At 35.5% G+C, this 25,171-nt stretch overlaps 1 protein-coding gene across 5 annotated transcripts in view; it reads right to left on the bottom strand.

Moving 5' to 3' along the window:
- The window catches only part of STXBP4 (syntaxin binding protein 4), a 182,774-nt gene that overhangs the window by 120,719 nt on the left and 36,884 nt on the right, over positions 1-25,171 (bottom strand). For all 5 annotated transcript variants that reach the window (XM_030881608.2, XM_030881607.2, XM_060291045.1 and 2 more), the window contains 3 exons: positions 22,992-23,086; positions 4,030-4,126; positions 1,595-1,686 (listed from right to left, as the gene is read on the bottom strand). In XM_030881608.2, the coding sequence (XP_030737468.1) occupies positions 1,595-1,686; positions 4,030-4,126; positions 22,992-23,086 (284 nt within the window). The remainder of the gene's footprint in view (positions 1-1,594; positions 1,687-4,029; positions 4,127-22,991; positions 23,087-25,171) is intronic.

The raw sequence follows: 25,171 nt of genomic DNA on the forward strand, positions 1-25,171 counted from the left end.
CTCTTGCACTGTTGGTGGGAATGAAAATTGATACAGCCACTATGGAGAACAGTATGGAGGTTCCTTAAAAAACTAAAAATAGAACTACCATATGACCCAGCAATCCCACTACTGGGCATATACCCTGAAAAAACCATAATTCTGAAAGAGTCATGTACCACAATGTTCATTGCAGCACTGTTTACAATAGCCAGGACATGGAAGCAACTTAAGTGTCCAGTGACAGATAAATGGATAAAGAAGATGTGGCACATATATACAATGGAATATTCCTCCGCCATAAATAGAAACAAAAACTGAGTTATTTGTAGTGAGGTGGATGGACCTAGAGTGTGTCATACAGAGTGAAGTAATTCAGAAAGAGAAAAACAAATACCGTATGCTAACACATATATATGGAATCTAAAAAAAAAAAAAAATGTTTCTGAAGAACCTAGGGGCAGGACAGGAATAAAGATGTAGATGTAGAGAATGGACTTGAGGATATGGGGAGGGGGAAGGGTAAGCTGGGATGAAGTGAGAGAGTGGCATGGACATATATACATTACCAAACATAAAATAGATAGTTAGTGGGAAGCAGCTGCATAGCACAGGGAGATCAGCTCAGTGCTTTGTGACCACCTAGAGGGGTGGGATAGGGAGGGAGGGAAGGAGACGCAAGAGGGAGGGGATATGGGGATATATGTATACGTATAGCTGATTCACTGTTATACAGCAGCAACGAATACAACAATGTAAAGCAATTATACTCCAATAAAGATGCTTAAGAAAAAAAAAAAAAGAAAGAAACAGAGCTGTGTATCCAGATGCAATTTAGTATGTATTAAAGTTGTATTTCAAATTAGTGGTAAAAGTGGAAAAGGATGGTTATTGAATAAATGACGTGGAATAAGCACACATGGTTATCCATTTGGGGCCCAACCTCATGAATAAACAAAAATAAGTTATCTATATATGATATGTTAACACATAATATAAATTGGGAAGACCTTCTTTAATAATGTAACAGTATCAAAAATTCATAACAGAAAGGACTGAAAGATTTGGCAATATAAGTGTCAAAGGTTTGTAGAACAAACGAGTTACAAAGTTAACTGACTTCACAATTCCATTTTATGTAAAGCACAAAAAGAGCAAAACCAATCTATGTTGCTGGAAGCAAAAGAGTAGCTGTTACCTTGACTGGGGGTGGGGAGGGCAAGCGCTAGTAATTAGAAAGGAACTCGGCGAGTAGGAGACAGACTTCAGGGTCCTGGTAGTTTCTTTAACGTTATGTTTCTTGATGTGGATGCTGATTACACAAGAATGGTTCAGATTGTAAAATTTCAGAGGGTTTACACTTACGATATGAGTACTTTTCTGTGGTAAATTTAAAGATGGGAATAGCATGAGGGAATAGTGAGAGAGGAGGATAGAGGAGATCAAGGTAAATTTTTACTTTTGATTATCTGTATTTTATATATTTATCCAAAAAGCATGTATCATCTGCATAATTCATTTTTTTAAAAATAAAAAAAGCCTATATATATGACAGATAACATTTAAGACTTATGATTTAAGTGCAATCAAGACAATTCTATAGGGCATACTCTACCTGTGAGTCTAATATGTTGGAAATTTCATGTGCACCAACATTTGCTTCACCCAAATGCAAGGAAAACAAGTTTCTGGCAACCTGGACAAAATCTAAAATAGAGCACATTTCAGTAAGAATACAGCATTTAACCGCATCTAAGCAAACCTTACCTTTTTCTACATGAAGCTGAAGCTATGTGTTATAACTAATGCTTAAAATTTAACTTACTTAAATTACCTTAAAATAGTGTTAACTGAAGTGACAGATAAATTTAAGTTCACATAAGAAGTAAGAGATAAACTGGTTTTCACTCATTTCATTTAACTTTGCTGAAGTTAATAAATCAGATACGATAATGAAGCAAATAAATGTCACAGGCATAACTATCTCTCCAACTCTTTTATTATGAATAGTACTTTTTCTAAAACATATGATAGTATTATGATTTACAGCTTTTCTAGCCAAAAGAACCTGTGGTTTAATAATGATAATAATAATAGCAGGAAATGTTTCTGTAACAGCCTCTATATGCTACGCATGGCCCTTTGCGATTTCATCTTGAGAATTTTCTGCGGTAGTTCTTCTCATCCTCTCCATTTTACAGTTTGGGCTAAGATAAGTTAACGGTCTTAAATCTTCCAAGGCTACTTGGCAAATAAGTAGCAGAGCAAGATTCCATTGAAGTGTGACTCGAAGGCATATTCTCTTGTTTGTTATATAACACTGCCTGATGCCAACCTAGCAAACTATATGCTTCTTCAGACATGGAGTGTGACCTGTTCATCCATCTAACTTCAGGTTTTTTTTAAATTTGATTCTTATATTTTTAGTTTCCAGTAATCCTTTTAATTGTTCCTATTTTACAGTACCCTACTCTTATTGCGGATGCCTTAGTTTCGCTTATCTTTTTAAAAGATGCTAATTATGGTTTACGTGAAGTTCTTTTTTGCTCTTGTAATATTTCCCTTTTTCTGAGTTCCTCTTTTTCTATTTGTCTGATACTTTGGGGCTTTATATTTTATGTTGGAGGATTTCTCCAAATGTCTGGTGTTCATATTTAAGACGAATCAGGCACTAAATCGTTGATTGGAAATTTTGTGTGCATAACTCGCTTTGTCAATTAGTAGGTTTTACTACAGAGCAATAACGTGGTCAGCTATTATGATACTTTGTTCAGGTTCTTCAGAGAGAATCTTACAACCTCTTGCCTACAGAGCATACACATGGTTGCAAATATCACTGAGCAATCTGTGTGTGTTTTGTAAGTGATAATTCACCATACACACCCCCAAATTCCTTAGCTGCTGGCAACTATAGGTCCAGAATCAATCTGGTTTAATTTCTCAAGGGAATATACTTTTTTTCCTCTGCAAGGGTAAGGGATGGTAGTTGTGGATTACTTGAGAGGGGGCAGGGAACAGCATTTATAATTGCTGCTTAACACAGCCTTAAGTACTCAATGTTTTCAATTCCTAAGCCTTTCCAGGAATCAGCTTGTTTCCCGTTGTGATTCTCCTATCTCTTCAGACACTTGGACTTTACATGCCTCTGCTCACTAATTCATTTATTTTCCTCATCTACTTTGTCCTTATACATTGTGGTTTTACATGTATTTTTGTTTCTTGTTCTCATTACACTGTATGATTTCAAGAGCAGAGGGGAACAAATACATCTTTTTTCATCACTTCAAACCCCCAAATTTCTTTTAGCAATGCAGATGCTTTTGAAATGATACAATGTTGCATCTACTCTATAAGAAAAAAATTAAATACTTAATGCTGTAAAGGATACAAAAAACTGTTACATTCAAACATTACTAGTGGCAGAACAAATATGTGTGTAAAATGTCTCTGGAAAACAATTTATCAATACATATCAAAAGTCTAAGCCACTTATGGGGATTTATCCTAAGAGAAAGAAGAAAAAAAAACTATATTAAATATAGAATTATTTATATTGTCAGTTAATGAAAAACCATCAAAATTCCCAATAGTGGAAAAGCTTAATATTATAGTATATCAATGGAGTATGTTCACAATTTGCTATCTTTAATAATAATTATAAAATAAAAATAAGAATAATTATACAGCATAATGAAATATTTATTATATCATACTGGCTGAAAAAAAATTAGAATTTCACAGTAGCAGAACTAGGGCTTCTATATATTATACTGTTTCTTTTGTTATTACTAAAGCAATGTTTGTGGAATAAATTAAAAATAAAAAAAGAATATGATGGAATATTTTAAAGCTGAAAGATTCTAAGAAAGTTCTCCTTTCTGCTGACCCAGTAAGACCAATAATTCTATCTGAGTCTTTAGAATACTGATTAAGGAACTTAAAATAGATGTGGTTTTATTTTTCTTTCTCTCCTTAGAAAGAAGAGGCACTCAGTGAATATGGGCCACAATAAGTTTCTGTGATGACACACATGATGAACCTAAATATTACCTCCAAAAGACACTGTCCCCTTTGGGTCTACTTGCACTTGCTGTCTCAGGGCTTGGTGTTGTTCTTTTGTGGGCTGAATACCAAGATAATTTAGAGCCTGGAAGGAAAAGGATTCATGTGAAGCAATTTTTCAAATCTCCAAAGAATAAAACTTTTCATTACAACTTTATTTTACAATCCAGTGAAAAGAATCAATATCAAGAACAGTGATCATGATCAAAGAAAGTCTGATGACTATTTATGGATTAATTTTCCATTAAATATTAGCTTCTTGATCTACCACCACCTCATTTTTTCCCCCAAGGCTAGCACTTTGGCCAATGCCAAATAGCATATCCCTAGAACCAAAATTCAAACCATTTCTTAGTTTAAAATATGTGACATGGCAGAAGAAAAACAGCAAGGAAATCCTAATAAATCCGATTTAACATTAATTTTTCTAAGTAGCACTCTAAAACACTGATATTTTGTTGATATCTTCTTGTATTTGAGACCAAAACTAAGGATGACAGGAATTGGTTGGAATACAAAAAATTCTAATTTTTGGCTTGTTTATGGGCAGGCTTACATAAATAATAAACTAAAAAGCTTTCTCTGGAACCCTCTTCTCTCTACCTTCTCTTTTTAGTACCCATAGCTAATTAAAATTTCAGAGCCTGCTAGTTGTATTTCAGTGTCCATTCTCTCCTTGTTCTTTAGTAACAGAACCAAAATCTTTAGCTAGAAACACTGTCATTCAGCTAAAAGATATTTCCCAGCCCGTTCTGCAGCTTGATAAGGCCATATGACCATGTACTACCCAAGGAGACATAAAGCAAACTTGCAGGGAACTTCTGGTAAGTCTTTCAAAAGTGGAGTAGGTACTTCTTGTCCCTTTTTTCCTTCTCTCTTTGGTCTTAATTAAAAGAAAAAAAAAAAGATGAAAGAAGGAAGGAAAAGAAAGGAGGGAAGAAAGAAAAGATGGCTGGAATTTAAGTAGTCATCTTGGTTCATGAGCCACCTCAACAAAGACGGTGGAGCAGAAAGATACTTAAAAGCATGTATAACCTCCATGCCAGCTCTGGATTACTTTCTTTCAGGTTTCCTTTTGGTGTAAGAAAAATAAATTTCTAATGGAAACCACTATTATTTTAGGTTCTCAGGTTATATATAGCAAAATCTAATCTTAACTAATGAATAAGGACTGACTAGATGCCCTATTATCGGATTCTGGCAAGAACATCAAAACTAAAATGTAGGTAAAGGTTAATACTAGTAATTGTCCTTATATATTCCTTCCTCCTTTGAAATCTGTTCAGTCATCCATCACTTCACTTACCAAGTATTTATTTAGTGCTTACTATTTGTTAGGCACTAAACTATACAAAGGGACACAAACAAGATATAGCCACTACCCTCAAAGAGCTATGGTCTCTAGGGAGAGGATAACATGTAAATAAATGTAATTAGTGCAATATGTAATTTAATAGAAGTGTGTACAGGATGTACTGTGGCAAAACCAAACTGGTCAATGTATAGGTGGCTGGGCACAGTGAGAAAAGGAGTCAGAAGGAAGGGAAAACATCAGGAAAGATTCCTTCAAAAGTGATTCTAGAGCATTTTAACCAAGCGTCATCTGCCTGCCCTATCTACACAGTCATTGCCTTGCATAACATGGAATAATGATTCTTAACTTTTGATATTCTTTTTTTTTTTTTTTTTTTTGTGGTATGTGGGCCTCTCACTGTTGTGGCCTCTCCCATTGCGGAGCACAGGCTCCGGATGTGCAGCCTCAGTGGCCATGGCTCACAGGCCCAGCCGCTCTGTGGCACGTGGGATCTTCCCAGATCGGGGCACAAACCCGTGTCCCCTGCATCGGCAGGCAGACTCTCAACCACTGTGCCACCAGGGAAGCCCAACTTTTGATATTCTTTTCCTTCAGTCATAGAAAATGTTCCAAATACACCAAAAAATAAATAAATAAAAGGAAAGAGAATAATACAAAGAGCACCCATTTACTTCTTATCATCAAGTATCATCAAGTATATATTAGTATTTGTTTGAAATTTATATATATATATATTTAAGAAATAAACATTATAGACTTGGTTGAAAGCTTTCTCCATTGTTTCTCAGCAGGAACCACTATCCTAAGGTTGGCATATCCTTCCTGTCCATGATTTGATGCCACTACTACATTTGTCCCCTAATAACATGTACTCTTTTATCAGTACATAAAAGAGTATTTTGTGCATTTATGATTTTACCTGCATAGTATAATACAAAAGGATAACCTTACAAATTAATTTTATTTTTTACCTCAATGCTACAATTTCACAATTGCTCAATATTGTTAACTGCAAAACTACTTCACTTATTTTAAATTTAAATGGTATCTAACTGGATGAATATATTATAATTTATTATCCATTCTCTCATTGATGGGCTTTTTATAATTACTCCACACTGTTTTTTAATAATAAGACATTTTACACATCTCCTCATATAGATGTGTAAAAATTTCTCTACAGTACACCCCTACAAGAGGAAATGCTGAGTCATAGGGTATATATACTGTCAAATTTCTTACATATTATAAAATTGCTCGCCAAACTGGTTGTATCAATTTATGCGCAACACTAGTATATAAGCAGCTCTATTTTTCTACATTCTTAACAGCATTTGCTGTTTTCACACTTTAATTTTTGTCAATACGTTGAATATGAAATAGTATGTTGTTTGTTAATTTGAATTCTCCTAACTACAAGTGAGATTTAGCTTCTTTTATATGTTTATTAGCAATGTTTTTGACATAAATTATTTAGCAATATGTTTTAAATTTTCATATGTAAAGCTTGAGGAAGTATTTTTTGTTAGTGATTCCTAATTTGGTGGCATTCTCCCAATTGTAAAAACCCAAAATGTCCCCAGACATTGCCAAATGTCCCCTGAGGCAAAAAATGTCCCCTGAGGATGTCCCCACATCCCTGCTTTTGAGAAACACTCCTCCAGAGACAAACACTATTAATCGACTGGTGTATAATTTTCCTGATTTCTTCTATGTATATAACACCTGTATATGTAAAAAAATAAATTATATATCTTTTGCAAGAATTAAATTATACTATATACAGTGTTCTATGTTTTTAAAAGAATTATCAGTATATAACAGCCTTCTATTCTGTATATTTTAGATATTTTGCATGCTTTTAAAACTTGTTATAATAGTACATTAAACCTTAGTATTTAAGTATATTTACTTCAGATTTTGAATGTAACAAAACATTGCAAAAGCCCCTTCTGTACTTCTCCCCAAGTATTTTATTATATATTTGAAATATACTAAAAACATACATGTAACAAATATATGTTTTAAAACATCCATGAATCCATTTAAGAATTACAAAATTGCTAATACTATTGATTCATGTAACATACTCCTCTCCTACTATACTAGAGGTAACCACTACTAAGGAACTATGTCATTATCATTCCCATACTATTTACTTTAAAATGGTTTGTCACATACTATGTATACTTAACATGTTTTTTTGTTTTGCTGTTTTTTAGCTTCATTAAAATGCGACTGATAGTCTTCTAAAACTTGGTCTTTTTACCCTACAGGATTGTTTTATCATTCATCCACGTGGTTATATGGTATTGTAACATTAATACATTCACTTTGACTGAACTAATATTTGATTAGATGAATATGCCACAATTTATTAATCCATCCTCCTCTAGATGAACATTGGGGTTTTCTGCTTACTAGCAATGAACATTCTTGTACACATCTACTACAGCACATGGGTAAAAATTTCTTTAGGGTAGGAAGAAATTCTAGGAATTTCTTCCTACCCTAGGAATAGTATTGACACGTCTTTTTCTGATTTATTTCTAGGAGTTCTTCATATATTCTGGATATCAAAATTGTATATGTTATGTGCATTACGAATATTTTCTCCCACTTTTTGGCATAACTTCACTTTCTTACAATCTCTCTTTATGCAGTTTCTCATGGATAGTTCCCAAGTATGCCTTTACACCATTACTTCATATTTTTATAAATATATGTGATGAATAGTTTTAAAAAATATTTTTAAGTTTTAATTTTTATATAGATGGTACCATACTCTATATCTCAATGTGACTTTTTTAAAAAAATAATTAATTAATGTATTTATTTATTTTTGACTGTGTTGGGTCTTCGTTTCTGTGCGAGGGCTTTCTCTAGTTGCGGCAAGTGGGGGCCACTCTTCATCGTGGTGCGCGGGCCTCTCACTGTCGCGGCCTCTCTTGTTGCGCAGCACAAGCTCCAGACGCACAGGCTCAGTAGTTGTGGCTCACGGGCCTAGTTGCTCTGCGGCATGTGGGATCTTCCCAGACCAGGGCTCGAACCTGTGTCCCCTGCATTGGCAGGCAGACTCTCAACCACTGCACTACCAGGGAAGCCCCAATGTGACTTTTTATTAATAACAGATATACTGAGATATAATTCACAAAAAGTTCACTGTTTTAGTGTACAGTTAAGTGGCTTTTAGTACATTCACATAGTTGTACATCAATCACCTAATTCTAGAAAATTTTCATCACCTCTAAAAGAAACCCCATACCCATTAGCAGTCACTTGCTATTTTTCCCTATCCCACCAGCCCCAGTCAACCACTAATCTATTTTCTGTCTATATGGATTTGACTATTCTGGGCATTTCATATAAATAGAATCATGTAACTTTTTGTGCCTAGCTCCTTTCACTTAGCTTAATGTTTCAAGGTTTGTTTATGTTATAGCATATATCAGAACTTCATTCCTTTTACAGTCCAATAATAGTCCATTGTATGTATGTACCACATTTTGTTTATCTTTCTTAAGTTAAAAAAGGTGAATCAAGAATAAAATTAGGAACAAGATATTATTATAAAAATACTAGGTAGAAACTCAGTGGTTATGTGACTGAAATAGCAGGTGACTGCAAAGAAAGACCGTGAATTAGAAAAAACAATGCATCACTAAAGCTAAAATACTGGGCAATAAGAAGTATATAAGTTCGGTAGAGGCTAATCAGAGTTAAAGTATTATAAGCACCTTGTATATTTGAAAGAAGGGTAAAGATTCTGATTAACTTTAGACTAAGTTAAAGATGAATGTTAAATTTTTAGGGTAATCCTTAAAAGATTAGCAAAAGAAGGTACAATTCCTAAATAAGATGGGGGAGAAAAAAAATAAAATGCAAAAACCACCACCAAAAAATCAAACATAATCAAACGAAAAAAATACAATAAACATGGGGTAAAAAAGGGATTAAAAACAAGAACAAAGAAAAAAAAATTTAAATAAGATGGCAGAAAGAACTCAAAATGCATTATAATTAGACTAAATATAAAGAATGTGGAGCAATGGGAACTCTTGCATAAGACTAGTAGGAATGAAAATTGGAAAACAATACACCAATCAAACAATTATTTTCTGAGCATATACTATGAGCCAAACATTTTTCCAGGAGATGAAAAAACAGGAGGAAAATTCTAACAATATTTAAGTTAGGTTGAAGATAAATAAACTCTTTGACCTTATTAATATTTTAGTAATCAACTTTTAAAAAGCATATAAATGATACTCAACATTTGGAATAGAGTTACCTCTTGGGGAAAGAGATATATACAATCAAGAAGAGAGACACAGGCAATGTCAAAGATTCTCATTCTTAGCTGGGTGGTGGAGTATATGTGTATTTGTTTTATTAATCTTTAAACTCTACACATAAAATATAATCATTCTTGCATATGATTAATATTCTCATATAAAGAAATAAAATAGAAATATTTTATAAAGAAATAAAAACAGGGACTTCCCGGGTGGTGCAGTGGTTAAGAATCCGCCTGCCAATGCAGGGGACACGGGTTCGAGCCCTGGTCCAGGAAGATCCCACATGCCGTGGAGCAACTAAGCCTGTGCGCCACATACTGAGCCTGCACTCTAGAGCCCATGAGCCACAACTACTGAGCCCATGTGCCACAACTACTGAAGTCTGTGTGCCTAGAGTCTGTGCTCTGCAACAAGAGAAAATACCACAATGAGAAGCCCGTGCACCACAATGAAGAGTAGCCCCCACTCACCGCAATTTGAGAAAGCTTGCACGCAGCAGCAAAGACCCAACACAGCCAAAAATAAATAAATAAATAAATAAAAATAAAGCTTCCTTTAAAAAAAAGAAATAAAAACAATTTTACAAAAATAATGCAAACAAAAGACATATCGTAGAAGGTACTCAATATACAGTGATTCTTATTGTATTAAGTAATAATAAAATTGCAAAATGCAGTTAACTACCGTGTAAATTTTTCCTGAGTTAAACTTAGTAACAGATGGAAATTCTGTTGAAAGAAAAATTTACAAGAATACAGCATGTCAGTGAGGTAAGCTCATAAATTTAAATTGAAAGTAATTTGATGGGAGATGAAGATGGCAGAGTAAGAGGACATGGAGCTCACCTTTCCCCACAAACACATAAAAAATACATCGACATATGGAAAAATTCTCATGGAAAACTAACTGGAAACTGGTAGAAGGACTCCTGTACAGCCAAGGCTGAAAGAAAGATATGCCGTACCTGTATAGAACGGGAAGAAAAGTGATTGGGCTGGGACCTGTGTCCATGGGAGGGAACTCAGAGGAAAGGGGGGATCACATGGACGGACATTCATCCTGGGGTGTGAGTGGGTTGAGCCACAGACTGGGCGTCCCAGTCCTGGGGTGCTATGCAAAGGAGACAAGCTCCCTTGGCCACTTGGAGAACTGCTGGAACAGACAGAAAGGCTGGAGAAGCCTAGAGTCCACTCATGAGGTGTGGGTGGGTGCTAGCCTGCTCCCAGGCAGGGTGGAGAGAGGTCTGCCCTAGCAGCTGCCACCTTGACATGCTCCCCAGTCCAAGCAAAGAGAACACTCCACTCACTCTCTGCCACAGCATGGCACTGGATCTAGAGCACCCAGGACCTGGGAGAAGACTTCACTTAGGGATGCAGAGGCAACCTGGGGGAGCGGGGCGTAGCCCAGATAGGGCAACGGTAGCCATCGTTGGTGCTTACTCAAGAGATGCCCCAGAAGCAGCCCAGATTTCTTATAGCAGCGTGGTGGCCAGATTTCCTGTGACTGCCTCGCTAAGTTTGCCAGCCCAAGCTGAGCAAACACTCCAGCCCAACTAACTCCATGCTACCTTACAACACTAGATCAGAGCCAGCTCTAGCCCAACCCTCAGAGATTCTACTCCAGCAACTTGGGAGCAAATCTTGCCCCTGACAGGGTGATGACAGCCAATGAGCAGAGAAGTCCCACCTCACACCCTGCACAGACTTTAGCTCCTCCATCACCAGCCACAGGCCCTACCAAGGTGACAGCTGCCAGCACACCCTGAGGAAAGATGTGACTGGCATCCACATCAAATCCAGCCCTTCCATTAAAGGCACTGGGAACATGCAGTCAGCACAGCGATGCTCTCAAATAAGAACATGCCCTCAAGACCACAATGGATAACTGTTTCACCAAAATTCCTAGAGACAGAGAAAGTTAACTAAAATGAAAAGGCATAGGAACTACTCTTAATTGAAAGAGTAAGAGAAAACCCCTTAAAAAATAAATAATGAAACAGAAATAAATAATTTACCAGATAAAGAGTTCAAAACATTGCTAACTAAATTAGGGAAAAGAATTGATCTAAACACAGATCATCTTAACAGGAACTGGAAAATATAAAAAAGACCCAATTGAGGGAATTCCCTGGTGGTCCAGCGGTTACAACTCTGTGCTTTCACTGCCGAGGGCACAGGTTCAATCCCTGGTGTGGGAACTAAGATCCCACAAGCTGCATGGCTTGGCCAAAAAAGAAAAGAGACCCAATCGAAAATAGATAATTAAATATCTGAAATAAGAAACACCCTGAACACCCTAGAAGGAACAAATGGCAAACTAAATGACACAGAAGAACGCATGCGTGATCTGGAAGATAAAATAATGGAAATTATCCAATCAGAACAGCAGTCAGAAAGGCAAATAAAAAAAAAAGTAAAAGTAACATATGGCATCTCTGGGATACCATGAAATGTACCAATATTCACATTATAGGAGTTCCAGAAGGAGAAGATGAAGAGGAAGGGTACTGAAAATGTATTTGAAGAAATTATGGCTGTAAAATTTCCCAAACTGAAAGAAGGAAACAGATATCTAGGCACAAGAGGCACAGAGATTTGAAAACAAGATGAACCCAAACACACCCACACTAAAATATATCATAATTAAAACAACAAAAGTTAAAGAGAGAATTCTAAAAGCAGCAAGAGAAAAAGAAAGAGTCATAAAGAAGGGAATCCCCATAAGGCTATCAGTTGATCTCCCTGTGGAAACGTTGCAGGCCAGAAGGGAGTGGCATGATATATTCAAAGTGCTGAAAGGGAAAACTCTGCAAACTAGGAGACCCTACGGAGCAATATCATCATTTAGAACAGAAGGAGAGAGAACTTTTCAGACAAGCAAAAACTCAAAGAATTCAGCAATACCAGATCTACCCTAAAATAAATCCTGAAGGATCTTTTCTAAATGGAAGCGAAGTAAGAATCTATAGGAAAGGGTAAATCCCACTAGAAAAGACAGATATATATTAAGGATTGAAGATTACTTAAATAAGTAGACTAAAAGACAAAAAATTGTAAAAGAAACTCTGACTACAATAAACAGTTAAGGGATAAGCATTAAGATGTAAAATATGACATCAAAAACACAAAATACAGGGGAGGGGAGTAAAAAATGTATATCTTTTAGAATGTGTTTGAACTGAAATGACTATCAGTTTAAATGAAGTACATATAATTATGGATCAACATATATGAACCCCATTGTAACCAGAAATCAAAAATTTACAAAAGATATACAAAAAATAAAAAGAAAGGAAACCAAGCATACTACTAAAGAAAATCATCAAACCAGAGTGGGAGAAACAAAAAGAAGAAATGAACAGAGAAGAACTGCAAAAACAACTGGAAAACAAGTAATAAGATGGCAATAAGTACTTACCTATCAATAATTACTGTAAATGTCAGGGGAATAAACACTCCAATCAAAAGACATAGGGTGGGGACTTCCATGGTGGCTCAGTGGTTAACAATCCGCCTGCCAATGCAGGGGACACGGGTTCGAGCCCTGGTCCAGGAAGATCCCACATGCTGTGGAGCAACTAATCCCATGCGCCACAACTACTGAGCCTGTGCTCTAGAAACCATGAGCCACAACTACTGAGCCTGTGCGTCACAACTACTGTAGCCCATGCTCCACAACAAGAGAAGCCACTGCAATGAGAAGCCCATGCATTGCAATGAAGAGTAGCCACTCGCTGCAACTAGAGAGTGCCCGCATGCAGCAATGAAGACCCAACACAGCCATAAATAAATAAATAAGTAAATTAATTTTTTTAAAAAAGGGCATAGGGTGGCTGATTGGATTAAAAAAAAAAAAAACCCTTCAATATGTTGCCTACCAAAAGACACACTTCAGGGCTAAAGAGACATACAGACTGAAAGTGAGGGGATGAAAGAAAGCTATTTCATGTAAATGAAAATGACAAGAAAGTGGGGTAACAATATGTGTATCAGACAAAATAGACTTTAAAACAAAGGCTATAACAAAAGACAAACAAGGACATTATATAATAATAAAGGGATCAATATAAGAGGAGAATATTACACTCATTAACATAAGCACCCTATAACAGGAGGACCTAAATATATAAAGCAAATACTAACAGACATAAAGGGAGAAACTGACAATAATACAATAACAGTAGGAGACTTTAACACCCCACTGACATCAATGGACAAATCATGCAGACAAAAAATCAATATGGCAATAAGGTCCTAAATGACACAATAGAGTTGGATATAATCAATGTCTACTGCATACCCCCCCAAAAGCAGAATACACATTCTTTTCAAGCACACAAGAAATGTTCTCTATGATAGACCACATACTGGAACACAAAACAAGTCCCAACAAATTTAGAGGTAAAAATTATATCAAACACCTTTTCTGACCACAATGGTCTGAAACTAGGAATCAACCACAGAAAGAAAAAAAAAAGTGAAAAGAACAAACACGTGGAGAGTAAACAACATGCTATTAAAAAAAACCAATGGATCAATGATGTAATCAAAGAAGAAATCAGAAAATACCTTGAGACAAATAAAAATGAAAACACAACTTTACAAAATCTTTGGGATGTAAAAAAAGCAGTTCTAAGAAGGAAGTTCATAGTGATACAGGCCTTCCTCAAGAAACAAGAAAAATCTCAAATAAACAACCTAACCTACCACCTTCAAGAATTGGAAAAAGAATAAACAAAGCCAAAGTCAGAAGAAGGAAGGAAATAATAAAGATCACAGAGGAAATAAAATAGAGATCAAAAAGACAACAGAAAAGGTCAATAAAACCAAGAGCTGGTTTCTTAAAAGGATAAACAAAATTGACAAACCTCTATCGGGGCACCAAGAAGAAAAGCGAGGACCCAAATAAACAAATTAAGAAATCAAAGAGGGGTAATAACAACTGATATCACAGAAATACAAAAAATCATAAGAGAATACTATGTACAGTTATATGCCAACAAATTGGACAACCTAGAAGAAATGGACAAATTTCTAGAAACATACATCCTGCCAAGACTGAGTCAAGAAGAAACAGACAATTTGAATGAACAATCACCAGAAGTGAAATAGAATCTGAAATACAATAACTCCCTGCAAACAAGTCCAGGACCAAGAAGTTTCACTAGGGAATTCTACCAAAACATATAAAGAACTTATACCTATCCTTCTCAAACTATTCCAAAAAAATTGAAGAGGAGGGAGCACTGCCACATTCATCCTAGGAGGCCACCATTACCCTGATACCAAAACCAGACAAAGACGCCACAAGAAAAAGAAAATTACGTGCCAATATCTTTGATGACTATAGATGCAAAAGTCCTCAAAAATATATTAGCAAACCGAATCCAGCAATACATAGAAAGGATCATACACCATGATTAAGTTGGATTCATTCCAGGGGCACAAGGATGGTTCAACATATGCAAATCAATCAATGTGATACACCACATTAACAAAAGGAAAGACAAAAACCACATGATCATCTCAAAAGATGCAGAAAAAGCATTTGACAAAATACAACATGCATTCATGATAAAAACTCTTGCCAAAGTGGGAATAGAGGGAACATATCTGAACATAATACAGGCTATTTACAAGAAACCCACAGCCAACATAATACTCACTGGTGAAAAGCTGTAGGCCTTCCCACTAAATTCAGGAACACGACAAGAATGCCCATTCTCACCACTTCTACTTAACATAGTATTAAAAGTCCTAGCCACAGCTATCAGACCAGAAAAAGAAATAAAGATTATCCAAATTGAAGGTGAAAAGGTAAAACTGTCACTATTTGCAGATGACATGATACTCCATAGTGAGAGCCCTAAAGTCTCCACAGAAAACTATTAGAACTAATAAATGATTTCAACGAGGTAGCAGGATACAAGATTAATATACATAATTCTGCTGTGGTCTAAAAACTAATAATGAAATATCAGAAACAGAAAGTGAAAAAAACAACCCTCTTTAAAATCACATCAAAAATAATAAAATACCTAGGAATAAACCTAACCAAGGAGGTGAAAGACATATACTCTGAAAATGATAAAACAATGATGAAGGAAATTGAAGCTGATATAAAGAACTGGAAATGTATCCTGTGCTCTTGGATTGGAAGAATTAATATTGTTAAAATGGCCATTCTATCCAAAGCAATCTACAAATTTAATTCAATCTTTATCAAAATACCAGAACATTTTTTACAGAGCTAGAACAAACAATCATAAAATTCATATGGAACCATGAAAGACCCCAAACTGCCAAAATGACCTTGCAAAAAAAGAACAAAGCTGAAGGTATAACTCGTCCAGACATCAGACTATACTAAAAAGCTACAGTAATCAAAACAGTGTGGTACTGACACAAAAGCAGAACATATATCAATGATATAGAACAGACAACCCAGAAATAAACCCATGCAATTATGGTCAATTAATCTACAAAAAAGGAGACAACAATACACAATGGAGAAAAGACCATCTCTTCAATAAGTGGTGCTGGGAAAACTGGCAGTCACATGTAAAACAATGAGATTAGAACATTCCATCACACCATATACAAAAATAAACTCAAAATCGTTTAACGACCTAAATGTAAGAACAGAAATCATAAAACTCCTAGAAGAGAACATATGCAGAACACTCTTTGACATAAATTATAATAGCAATATTCTTTTAGATCAGTATCCTAAGGCAAAAGAAATAAAAGCAAAAATAAACAAATGCAACTTAAACTTAAAAGCTTTTGTACAGCAAAGGAAACGATCAACAAAATGAAAAAAACAACGTATGGGATGAGAGAAAATATTTGCAAATAATGCAACTGAAAAGGGGTTAATATCTGAAAGATACAAAAAGCTCACAAACTCAATATCGAAAAACAAACAACCCAATCAAAAAATGGGCAGAACACCTGAATAGACACTTCTCCAAAGAAGACATACAGATGGCCAACAGGCACATGAAAAGATACTCAGCAATACTAATTATAAGAGAAATGAAAATCAAAACAATGAGATATGACCTCACTCCTGTCAGAATGGCTATCATCAAAAAGGCCTACAAATAACAAATGTTGGCAAGGATATGGAGAAAAGGGAAACCCTTTTACACTGTTGAAAGTAATGTAAATTGGTGCAGCCACTGTGGAAAACAGTAAGAAGGTTCCTAAAAAAACTAAAAATAGAACTACCATATGATCCAGAAATTCCACTCCTGGGTATCTATCTGGAAAAAAAGAAAACGCTAAATGGAAAAGATACATGCACCCCAATGTTCATAGCAGCACTATTTATAATAGCCAGGACATGCAAGAAACCCAAGTGCCCATCAAGAGATGACTGGATTGACTGTTTGCAGATGACATGATACTATACATAGAGAATCCTAAAGATGCTACCAGAAAACTATTAGAGCTAATCAATGAATTTCATAAAGTAGCAAGATTAAAAATTAATGCACAGAAATCTCTTGCATTCCTATACATTAATGATGAAAAATCTGAGAGAGAAATTAAGGAAACACACTCCCATTTACTATTGCAACAAAAAGAATAAAATACCTAGGAATAAACCTACCCAAGGAGACAAAAGACCTGTATGCAGAAAACTATAAGACACTGATGAAAGAAATTAAAGATGATACACACAGATGGAGAGATATACCATGTTCTTGGATTGGAAGAATCAACATTGTGAAAATGATTATACTACCCAAAGCAATCTACAGATTCAATGCAATCCGTATCAAACTACCAATGACATTCTTCACAGAACTAGAACAAAAAATTTCACAATATGTATGGAAACACAAAAGACCCCGAACAGCCAAAGCAATCTTGAGAAAGAAAAACGGAGCTGGAGGCATGAGGCTCCTGGACTTCAGACTACACTGCAAAGCTACAGTCATCAAGACAGTATGGTACTGGCACAAAAACAGAAATATAGATCAATGGAACAGGATAGAAAGCCCAGAGATAAACCCACACACATATGGTCACCTTATCTTTGATAAAGGAGGCAAGAATATACAGTGGAGAAAAGACAGCCTCTTCAATAAGTGGTGCTGGGAAAACTGGACAGCTACATGTAAAAGAATGAAACTAGGACACTCCCTAACACCATACACAAAAATAAACTCAAAATGGATTAAAGACCTAAATGTAAGGCCAGACACTATCAAACTCTTAGAGGAAAACACAGGCAGAACACTTTATGATACAAATCATAGCAAGATCCTTTTTGACCCACCTCCTAGAGAAATGGAAATAAAAACAAAAATAAACAAATAGGACCTAATGAAACTTAAAAGCTTTTGCACAGCAAAGGAAACCATAAACAAGACCAAAAGACAACCCTCAGAATGGGAGAAAATATTTGCAAATGAAGCAACTGACAAAGGATTAATCTCCAACATATACAAGCAGCCCATGCAGCTCAATATCAAAAAAACAAACAACCCAATCAAAAATGGGCAGAAGACCTCAACAGACATTTCTCCCAAGAAGATATACAGATTGCCAACAAACACATGAAAGGATGCTCAACAGCACTAATCATCAGAGAAATGCAAATCAAAGCTACAGTAAGGTATCACCTCACACCAGTCAGAAAGGCCATTATCAAAAAAATCTACAAACAATAAATGCTGGAGAGGGTGTGGAGAAAAGGGAACCCACTGCACTGTTGGTGGGAATGTAAATTGATACAGCCACTATGGAGAACAGTATGGAGGTTCCTTAAAAAACTAAAAATAGAGCTAACATATGACCCAGCAATCCCACTACTGGGCATATACCCTGAGAAAACCATAATTCAAAAAGAGTCATGTATCACAATGTTCATTGCAGCACTATTTACAATAACCAGGACATGGAAGCAACCTAAATGTCCATCGACAGATGAATGGACAAAGAAGATGTGGCACATATATACAATGGAATATTACTCAGCCATAAAAAAATGAAATTGAGTTATTTGTAGTGAGGTGGAATCTGTTATACAGAGTGAAGTAAGTCAGAAAGAGAAAAACAAATACCATATGCTAACACATATATATAGAATCTAAAAAAAAAAAAAGGTTCTGAAGAACCTAGAGGCAGGACAGGAATAAAGATGCAGACATAGAGAATGGACTTAGGGACACGGGGAGGGGGAAGGGTAAGTTCGGACGAAGTGAGAGAGTGGCATCGACGTATATACACTACCAAATGTAAAATAGATAGTTAGTGGGAAGCAGCTGCATAGCAAAGGGAGATCAGCTCTGTGCTTTGTGACCACCTAGAGGGGTGGGATAGGGCGGGTGGGAGAGAGTTGCAAGAGGGAGCAGATATGGTGATATAAGTATACATATAGCTGATTCACTTTGTTATACAGCAGAAACTAACACAACAATGTAAAGCAATTATACTCCAATAAAGATGTTAAAAATAAAAAAAGAAGAGATGACTGGATTAAGAAGATGTGTGTTTGTGTGATTGTGTGTGTGAACGTATATATAATGGAATACTACTCAGCCATAAAAAAGAATGAAATTCTGCCATTTGCAGCAACATGGATTGACCTAGAGAATATGTTTAGTGAAATAAGTCAGAGACAAATATTATGTGATATCACTTACATGTGCAATGTAAAACACAGTACAAATGAATGTATATGCAAAACAAACAGAGTCACAGGTGTAGAAAACAAACTTATGGTTACCAAAGAAGAGCAGGAAGGGGGGGTAGGGACAAATTTCAGGTATGGGATTAATAGATATAAACTACTATATATACAATAGATAAGCAACAAAGATTTACTGTACAGCACAAGGAATTATAGCCATTATCTTCTAATAACCTATAATGGAGTATAACCTGCAAAAATACTGAATCAGTATGCTGTACACCTGAAACTAATATAATACTGTAAATTGACTATACTTCGATAAAAATAATAAATTGGAGGTAATTTATTTTTGATTAAAAATAGGTTCCAATAATTTCTTGTATAATTAATGTCATGTTTTCACCGTAAACAAAAATGCAACTTTGTTAATTAGACAAATAAATGTCCTTAACTTTTTCTGATATCTAAATGATGAATCTAAAAAATGTCACTTACTTATAATATTAGTCACCTACTTCCCAACCTAATACAAAGAACACCTCATTAACTGTATTCAGACATTGGGTATATCATTGCTCACTACAGCTTTCTTCAAATGTTACATAAATGGCAAGAGGTAAAGTAAATATCAGTGAAATGGCATCTGTATCCCAAAGCATCTTTCTCAGATACAAAAACATAGATAGCGAGAAGGTGCAGTAATTCTTCTTCTTCAAGCCAACTAAAAGAAAAATCCCGGGCTTCCCTGGTGGCACAGTGGTTGAGAGTTCACCTGCCGATGCGGGGGACACGGGTTCGTGCCCCGGTCCGGGAGGATCTCGCATGCTGCGGAGCGGTTGGGCCCGTGAGCCATGGCCACTGGGCCTGCGCGTCCGGAGCCTGTGCTCCGCAAGGGGAGAGGCCACAGCAGTGAGAGGCCCGCGTACCACAAAAAAAAAAAAAAAAAAAAAAAAAAAAAAAAAAAAAAAAATTCCTATTTGCTATGCTTACCATACCTACTTATAAGTTTAACAGTGGGATCAAAGGAGACACATAGTATTAGTTCAGTGCTAGAAATTATTTTCCAGTATATACTGATACAAAATTGTCTACCTCGACTACTAAAACATGAAAGATTTCATGAAGTCAATGCCCCACAAACATACATCTTGAAGGTAATTTCCTTCATCAAATTCTAACCTCTTAGCCTTTCTTAAAAATTGTACTGTGTTAGCTAATGACTTAATAACCACATAATCAGTCAACACCTTTTCCTTGTGAAACCTTTTATATCACCAATTTCCTAGATACTATATGCAATATACTTATAAGCGATAAAGTAAAAAAATGTAATTTTATTACATTTTAAATATTTGAAAATATTGGCCTTATCTATTACTAAATAGGAAATATGTTAAAAATGTAATGGACAATAAAGTTGAATTTGTCTACAAAGTAGCAACTAAAATAGAAGGATCTATTTCAGATTAAAGTGATACAGATATTATTACATTAATATGTAACTATTCAAAAAAGTAAGAGTAGTTTAGGAAATGTATGGGTGGATAGAAGCTAATATGGATTTTAGAAAAAAAAATTTATTAAGTGAAATTTAGTTTCAAACTCTGAAAAACAGAGAATGCTCTACTAAATATAGTCACTAAAAATATTTAGAATAAAAGCAGGGAAGCTGAATTTACACAGAATGTAGGTTTCCTTTGCTGTAAAACTGCCATTTTTTTCTACAAAAATCAATTTGCTAAGGCTCAAAGGAGGACCAAAAGTGGAATACTCAATGTGCAAGCAACTCATATTTCTCAGAATCAATATAAATTTAGATGATTTTCATATCTCTAAGAAAATTAATCAGATTTTTAAAATATCATGTGCTAGGGAAATTTAAACTGAGTCAAAGAATAATGACTGCCAGGTAAAGTCATTAGCTGAATAGTTTTCTCCTTATCCAGAGGAATGGTTAGCATTAAATATTGGATGTTCAGAAATATATATTACAGCAATATCATTAAAAAACAGTAATTATTCATTTGTAGATATTAATAGATAGGTTTTTAAACCTCAAACATTCTATTTTTTGAAAATGTTATTATTAACTGATTGTAAAACTTGCTATTATCCAGAACTTACATTTCAGCCACAAATAAAAAGAGAGTAAAACATAGGGAAAGATACTCAGGATTTCGAAGATATGAAGGAGACATCTCAAGTACCTAATTAATAAGAATTTTATAGAGTACAAACCAGGTGTTTAAATGGTGGTAGGTATACAGAGATTGTAAGCTTTGACTTACTGATAAAACAAAACACAGAAGATTACAGGGTACTGCAAAATAATGTTCAGTGCTACAGATGTGCAAAATATGGCAATATTGGCCTGAACTATAAAAGTTAGCAAGGAGCTGTACAAAGGAGTTGGAATTGAGTCAGAATTTGAACAAAGAGTAAGATTCAAACTGGCACTGAAAAGGGTATTACTATAGGACCATGCAAAGGTCTGAATATGTTAATGAATGGTAATGCATATTTATTCCAGCTATGCATTCTCATACTGTTCCTAAAAGTGTAAACAATCATTATCCAGGGCTTCCCTGGTGGCGCAGTGGTTGAGAGTCCGCCTGCCGATGCAGGGGACACGGGTTCGTGCCCCGGTCCAGGAAGATCCCACATGCCACGGAGCGGCTGTGCCCGTGAGCCATGGCCACTGAGTCTGCGCGTCCGGAGCCTGTGCTCCGCAACGGGAGAGGCCACAACAGTGAGAGGCCCGCGTACCGAAAAAAAGAAAAAAATTATTATCCACAAAACTGATAGGAAAGTAGAGGCTGTGAACCTTTGGCATTATATCCATTTTCATAATAAAAAAAAAAATCACACATTTTTGCTGTCATCTTCCAGGTATCCTGAGAGGAAAAGTTTTAAAATCATTTTCTGCTTATAATTTTTCTTTCTCTCTCCTTTTTTTTTTTTTTTTTGCGGTATGCGGGCCTCTCACTGGCGTCTCCCGTTGGGGAGCACAGGATCCGGACGCGCAGGCTCAGCGGCCATGGCTCATGGGCCCAGCCGTTCCGCGGCATGTGAGATCCTCCCAGACTGGGGCACGAACCCGCGTCCCCTGCATCGGCAGGCGGACTCTCAACCACTGCGCCACCAGGGAAGCCCCCTAATTTTTCTTTTTTAATCATCTTATGTTTCTTTTATATACAGAAACTCTCAATATAATACTATTTGGTACATTGCTACCATCTTCTTTATATCTAGTAGGCTTCTATTTTGTTCTTTAAGATTTAGTTTCCCTTCACTTTTTAAACAATTGAGTAATAGAGTATTATTTCCTTGCACTTATTGTCATTACATATTTGAAGTCTACTACACTTTGTCATAATTTATCCCATGTTTCCTTTGATCCTATATTGTAAAACGTCACATTTGTCTCATTCCTACACAGGAGGAAACTGATTAATTTGAAGGTCAATTTAGTTACAAAAGGTTTTATTTCTATTTTGTACTAATGAACCACCATGAACTGCCCAAATTAAACATGAATTAAACAGTTTAAACCCAAACTGCCATTCATTTAACTGTAAATCGATAACTCTTCAAGAAACTAATGGCTCCAATCCCTTATCCTCTCAAAGAATGAGAATATTTCCTTGCTGTTGTTTTATGGAAGAAAAATGAAAATTTCAAGTATTTACCATTTCCAGTTTCTCTACTTTAAGGCGAACAGAGGGATTTAGGGAAATCTTCTTTCCTTGTGGTCCATAATTATCAGTCAAGGCAGGGGCAATATCTACGAGACAACAGGGTACACATTAATTGGAAATTTAATTGGAATAGAATTTTTCATTTGACACGATGTGTTCTGGGCTCCTGAAGTTCAGAAAGAATTCTGGCTAATCAGCAGTTTTCACTTTTGTTTTCATGGTTTTTTGTTCTTTAAATCTAAAATGTATTATATAAACCAGCTTCACTTAAGCCTTAAAAGACATGATATAAAAAGAGTGGCCAATTATGCATTAAGTCCCACAGAAATATTAATACAACAAACATACATCCCACCAGTTACCTTGTCATCACAACAGCTTACTAATTGCAAAATGAAAAGTCTTTTTTTTCTTCCAAAATAAGCAAAATCATATTAGAAAATTTAGAAGGTCATGATTTTTCTCTGGCAAAAGTGGTCTTGCTACATGAGTTCTGGAGGTACTATGGAAAAACTCACAAATGCAAACTGTTTCAAGTTTGCACATAAAGTATGATACAGGCTCAGAACTTCTTGAACTAAAAATCCTATTTCTTATTTTACAGAAGTTATATTCCAAGTAGCATAAATGGATTCTCAAGAGTTGAGTGTCATACACCTCTCACCCATTGTCTAATGCCTTCTCAGTCTACCCTGATTATTTAGACGAGCTTTGTCCTTGTTGCATGAGTAAAAAACAGGTGTCACAAGGGACTAGAACTTGAAAAATTATTTGCCTTAATATGCCCAAGTTTCCAAGCAAATTCCTTCAATTCATGTCAATCCTTATATCTAAATTGTCACCATTCTAAATACACTTTTAAATGGTATTTTACTAGTTCTACATAGAAACAAGAGGAAGAGAAAAAACTTTTTAAAATGTCACATTTTTATGCAGCGTTTTAATTTTTTTTTTATTTCTCAGAGCATCTGTCTCTAAGTACAAAATGATTTGCATTCTCTTTCTTAAGAACATAAGAAGTGCATAGGAAAATAAATAGTCTTCCTCTAAACCTTTAACGCTTCCTTAACATTCTATGTAAAATCTTGAATATAGCTTATAGGTGTCAAGATCATGAAAAAAAAATGGTTACTGACTTTTAGCTTTAAATGGAAGTCAAACCTAGAGAAAGACTGATTTTAGTATAATAAAATTTTTACAATTTTGACATAAGCAACAAAGATGCCTTAGTTGCTGTGATACCTAATTGTTGGCCAAGGGCTAAAAATACATTATACATATAAAATTTTTTTCCTCTTAAGAGAAATTTTGTGCCAAACCTAAAGTGTAGCATAAAATATCAGCATGGAGTGAAGTGGTTTGGAAGCCCAAAGAGCGGGTAAGTCAAACCTTATCTTTCATTTTTAGGGTTTGGACATGTGAGGCTTGACAACGACTTTCAGTCTGGTGCCTGACCTATCATTAAGGCACAGTAACACAAGGTGGACCCAAGCTAACCTAATTATGATCTCAGACCAAGACTAACCCTGGGTGTGAATTACTCAATTCAAGTGTGTGTGGAAGGCATAGAGAGAAGACAAAAGAGAGGGAGGGATAGGGACTCACACCAAGGCGTGGGTTCTCACGTATGTTTTCCTACATCTAAGCATAAAAATTTGCTATGTGCAGCAGTGGAAATAACAGATTAACTCTTATTTATGCTTACTTTTAGCCAGGCATTACACTAAGTACTTTATATATATAAGCTCATTTAATCTTTACAATAACCACAGTGACACAAGTGTTATTATTTCCAACCCAAGAATGATGAGACTAAGGCCCAAAAGGGTAAAGAAACTAGCCCAAGATCATACAACTAGTAGGTGACCATGTTAGGATTCTAATCTCTTATGACCCCTGAAGACAATTTCTTAAATGTGTCAATATCTTTCATCATCAGTTTTCTCATCTGTAAAGTAGGAAGAATAAAACAGATCACCTTACAGGGATTGTAAAGGTAAATTAAAAATCATAGAAAACTACTATGAAAACTATAAAGTAGCATTAATAGTAACACACACAGAGATTTAATAGGAGTTTAATGTAAACTTATAATAATCCCCCATTTAACAATATGCAATCATGGCTTAACAAAACCTCACTTTCTTCTAGCCAAACTTCCCCTAAATCTT

This window comes from Globicephala melas, chromosome 20, assembly GCF_963455315.2.
Source record: "Globicephala melas chromosome 20, mGloMel1.2, whole genome shotgun sequence".
In the NCBI taxonomy this organism is placed as follows: domain Eukaryota; kingdom Metazoa; phylum Chordata; class Mammalia; order Artiodactyla; family Delphinidae; genus Globicephala; species Globicephala melas.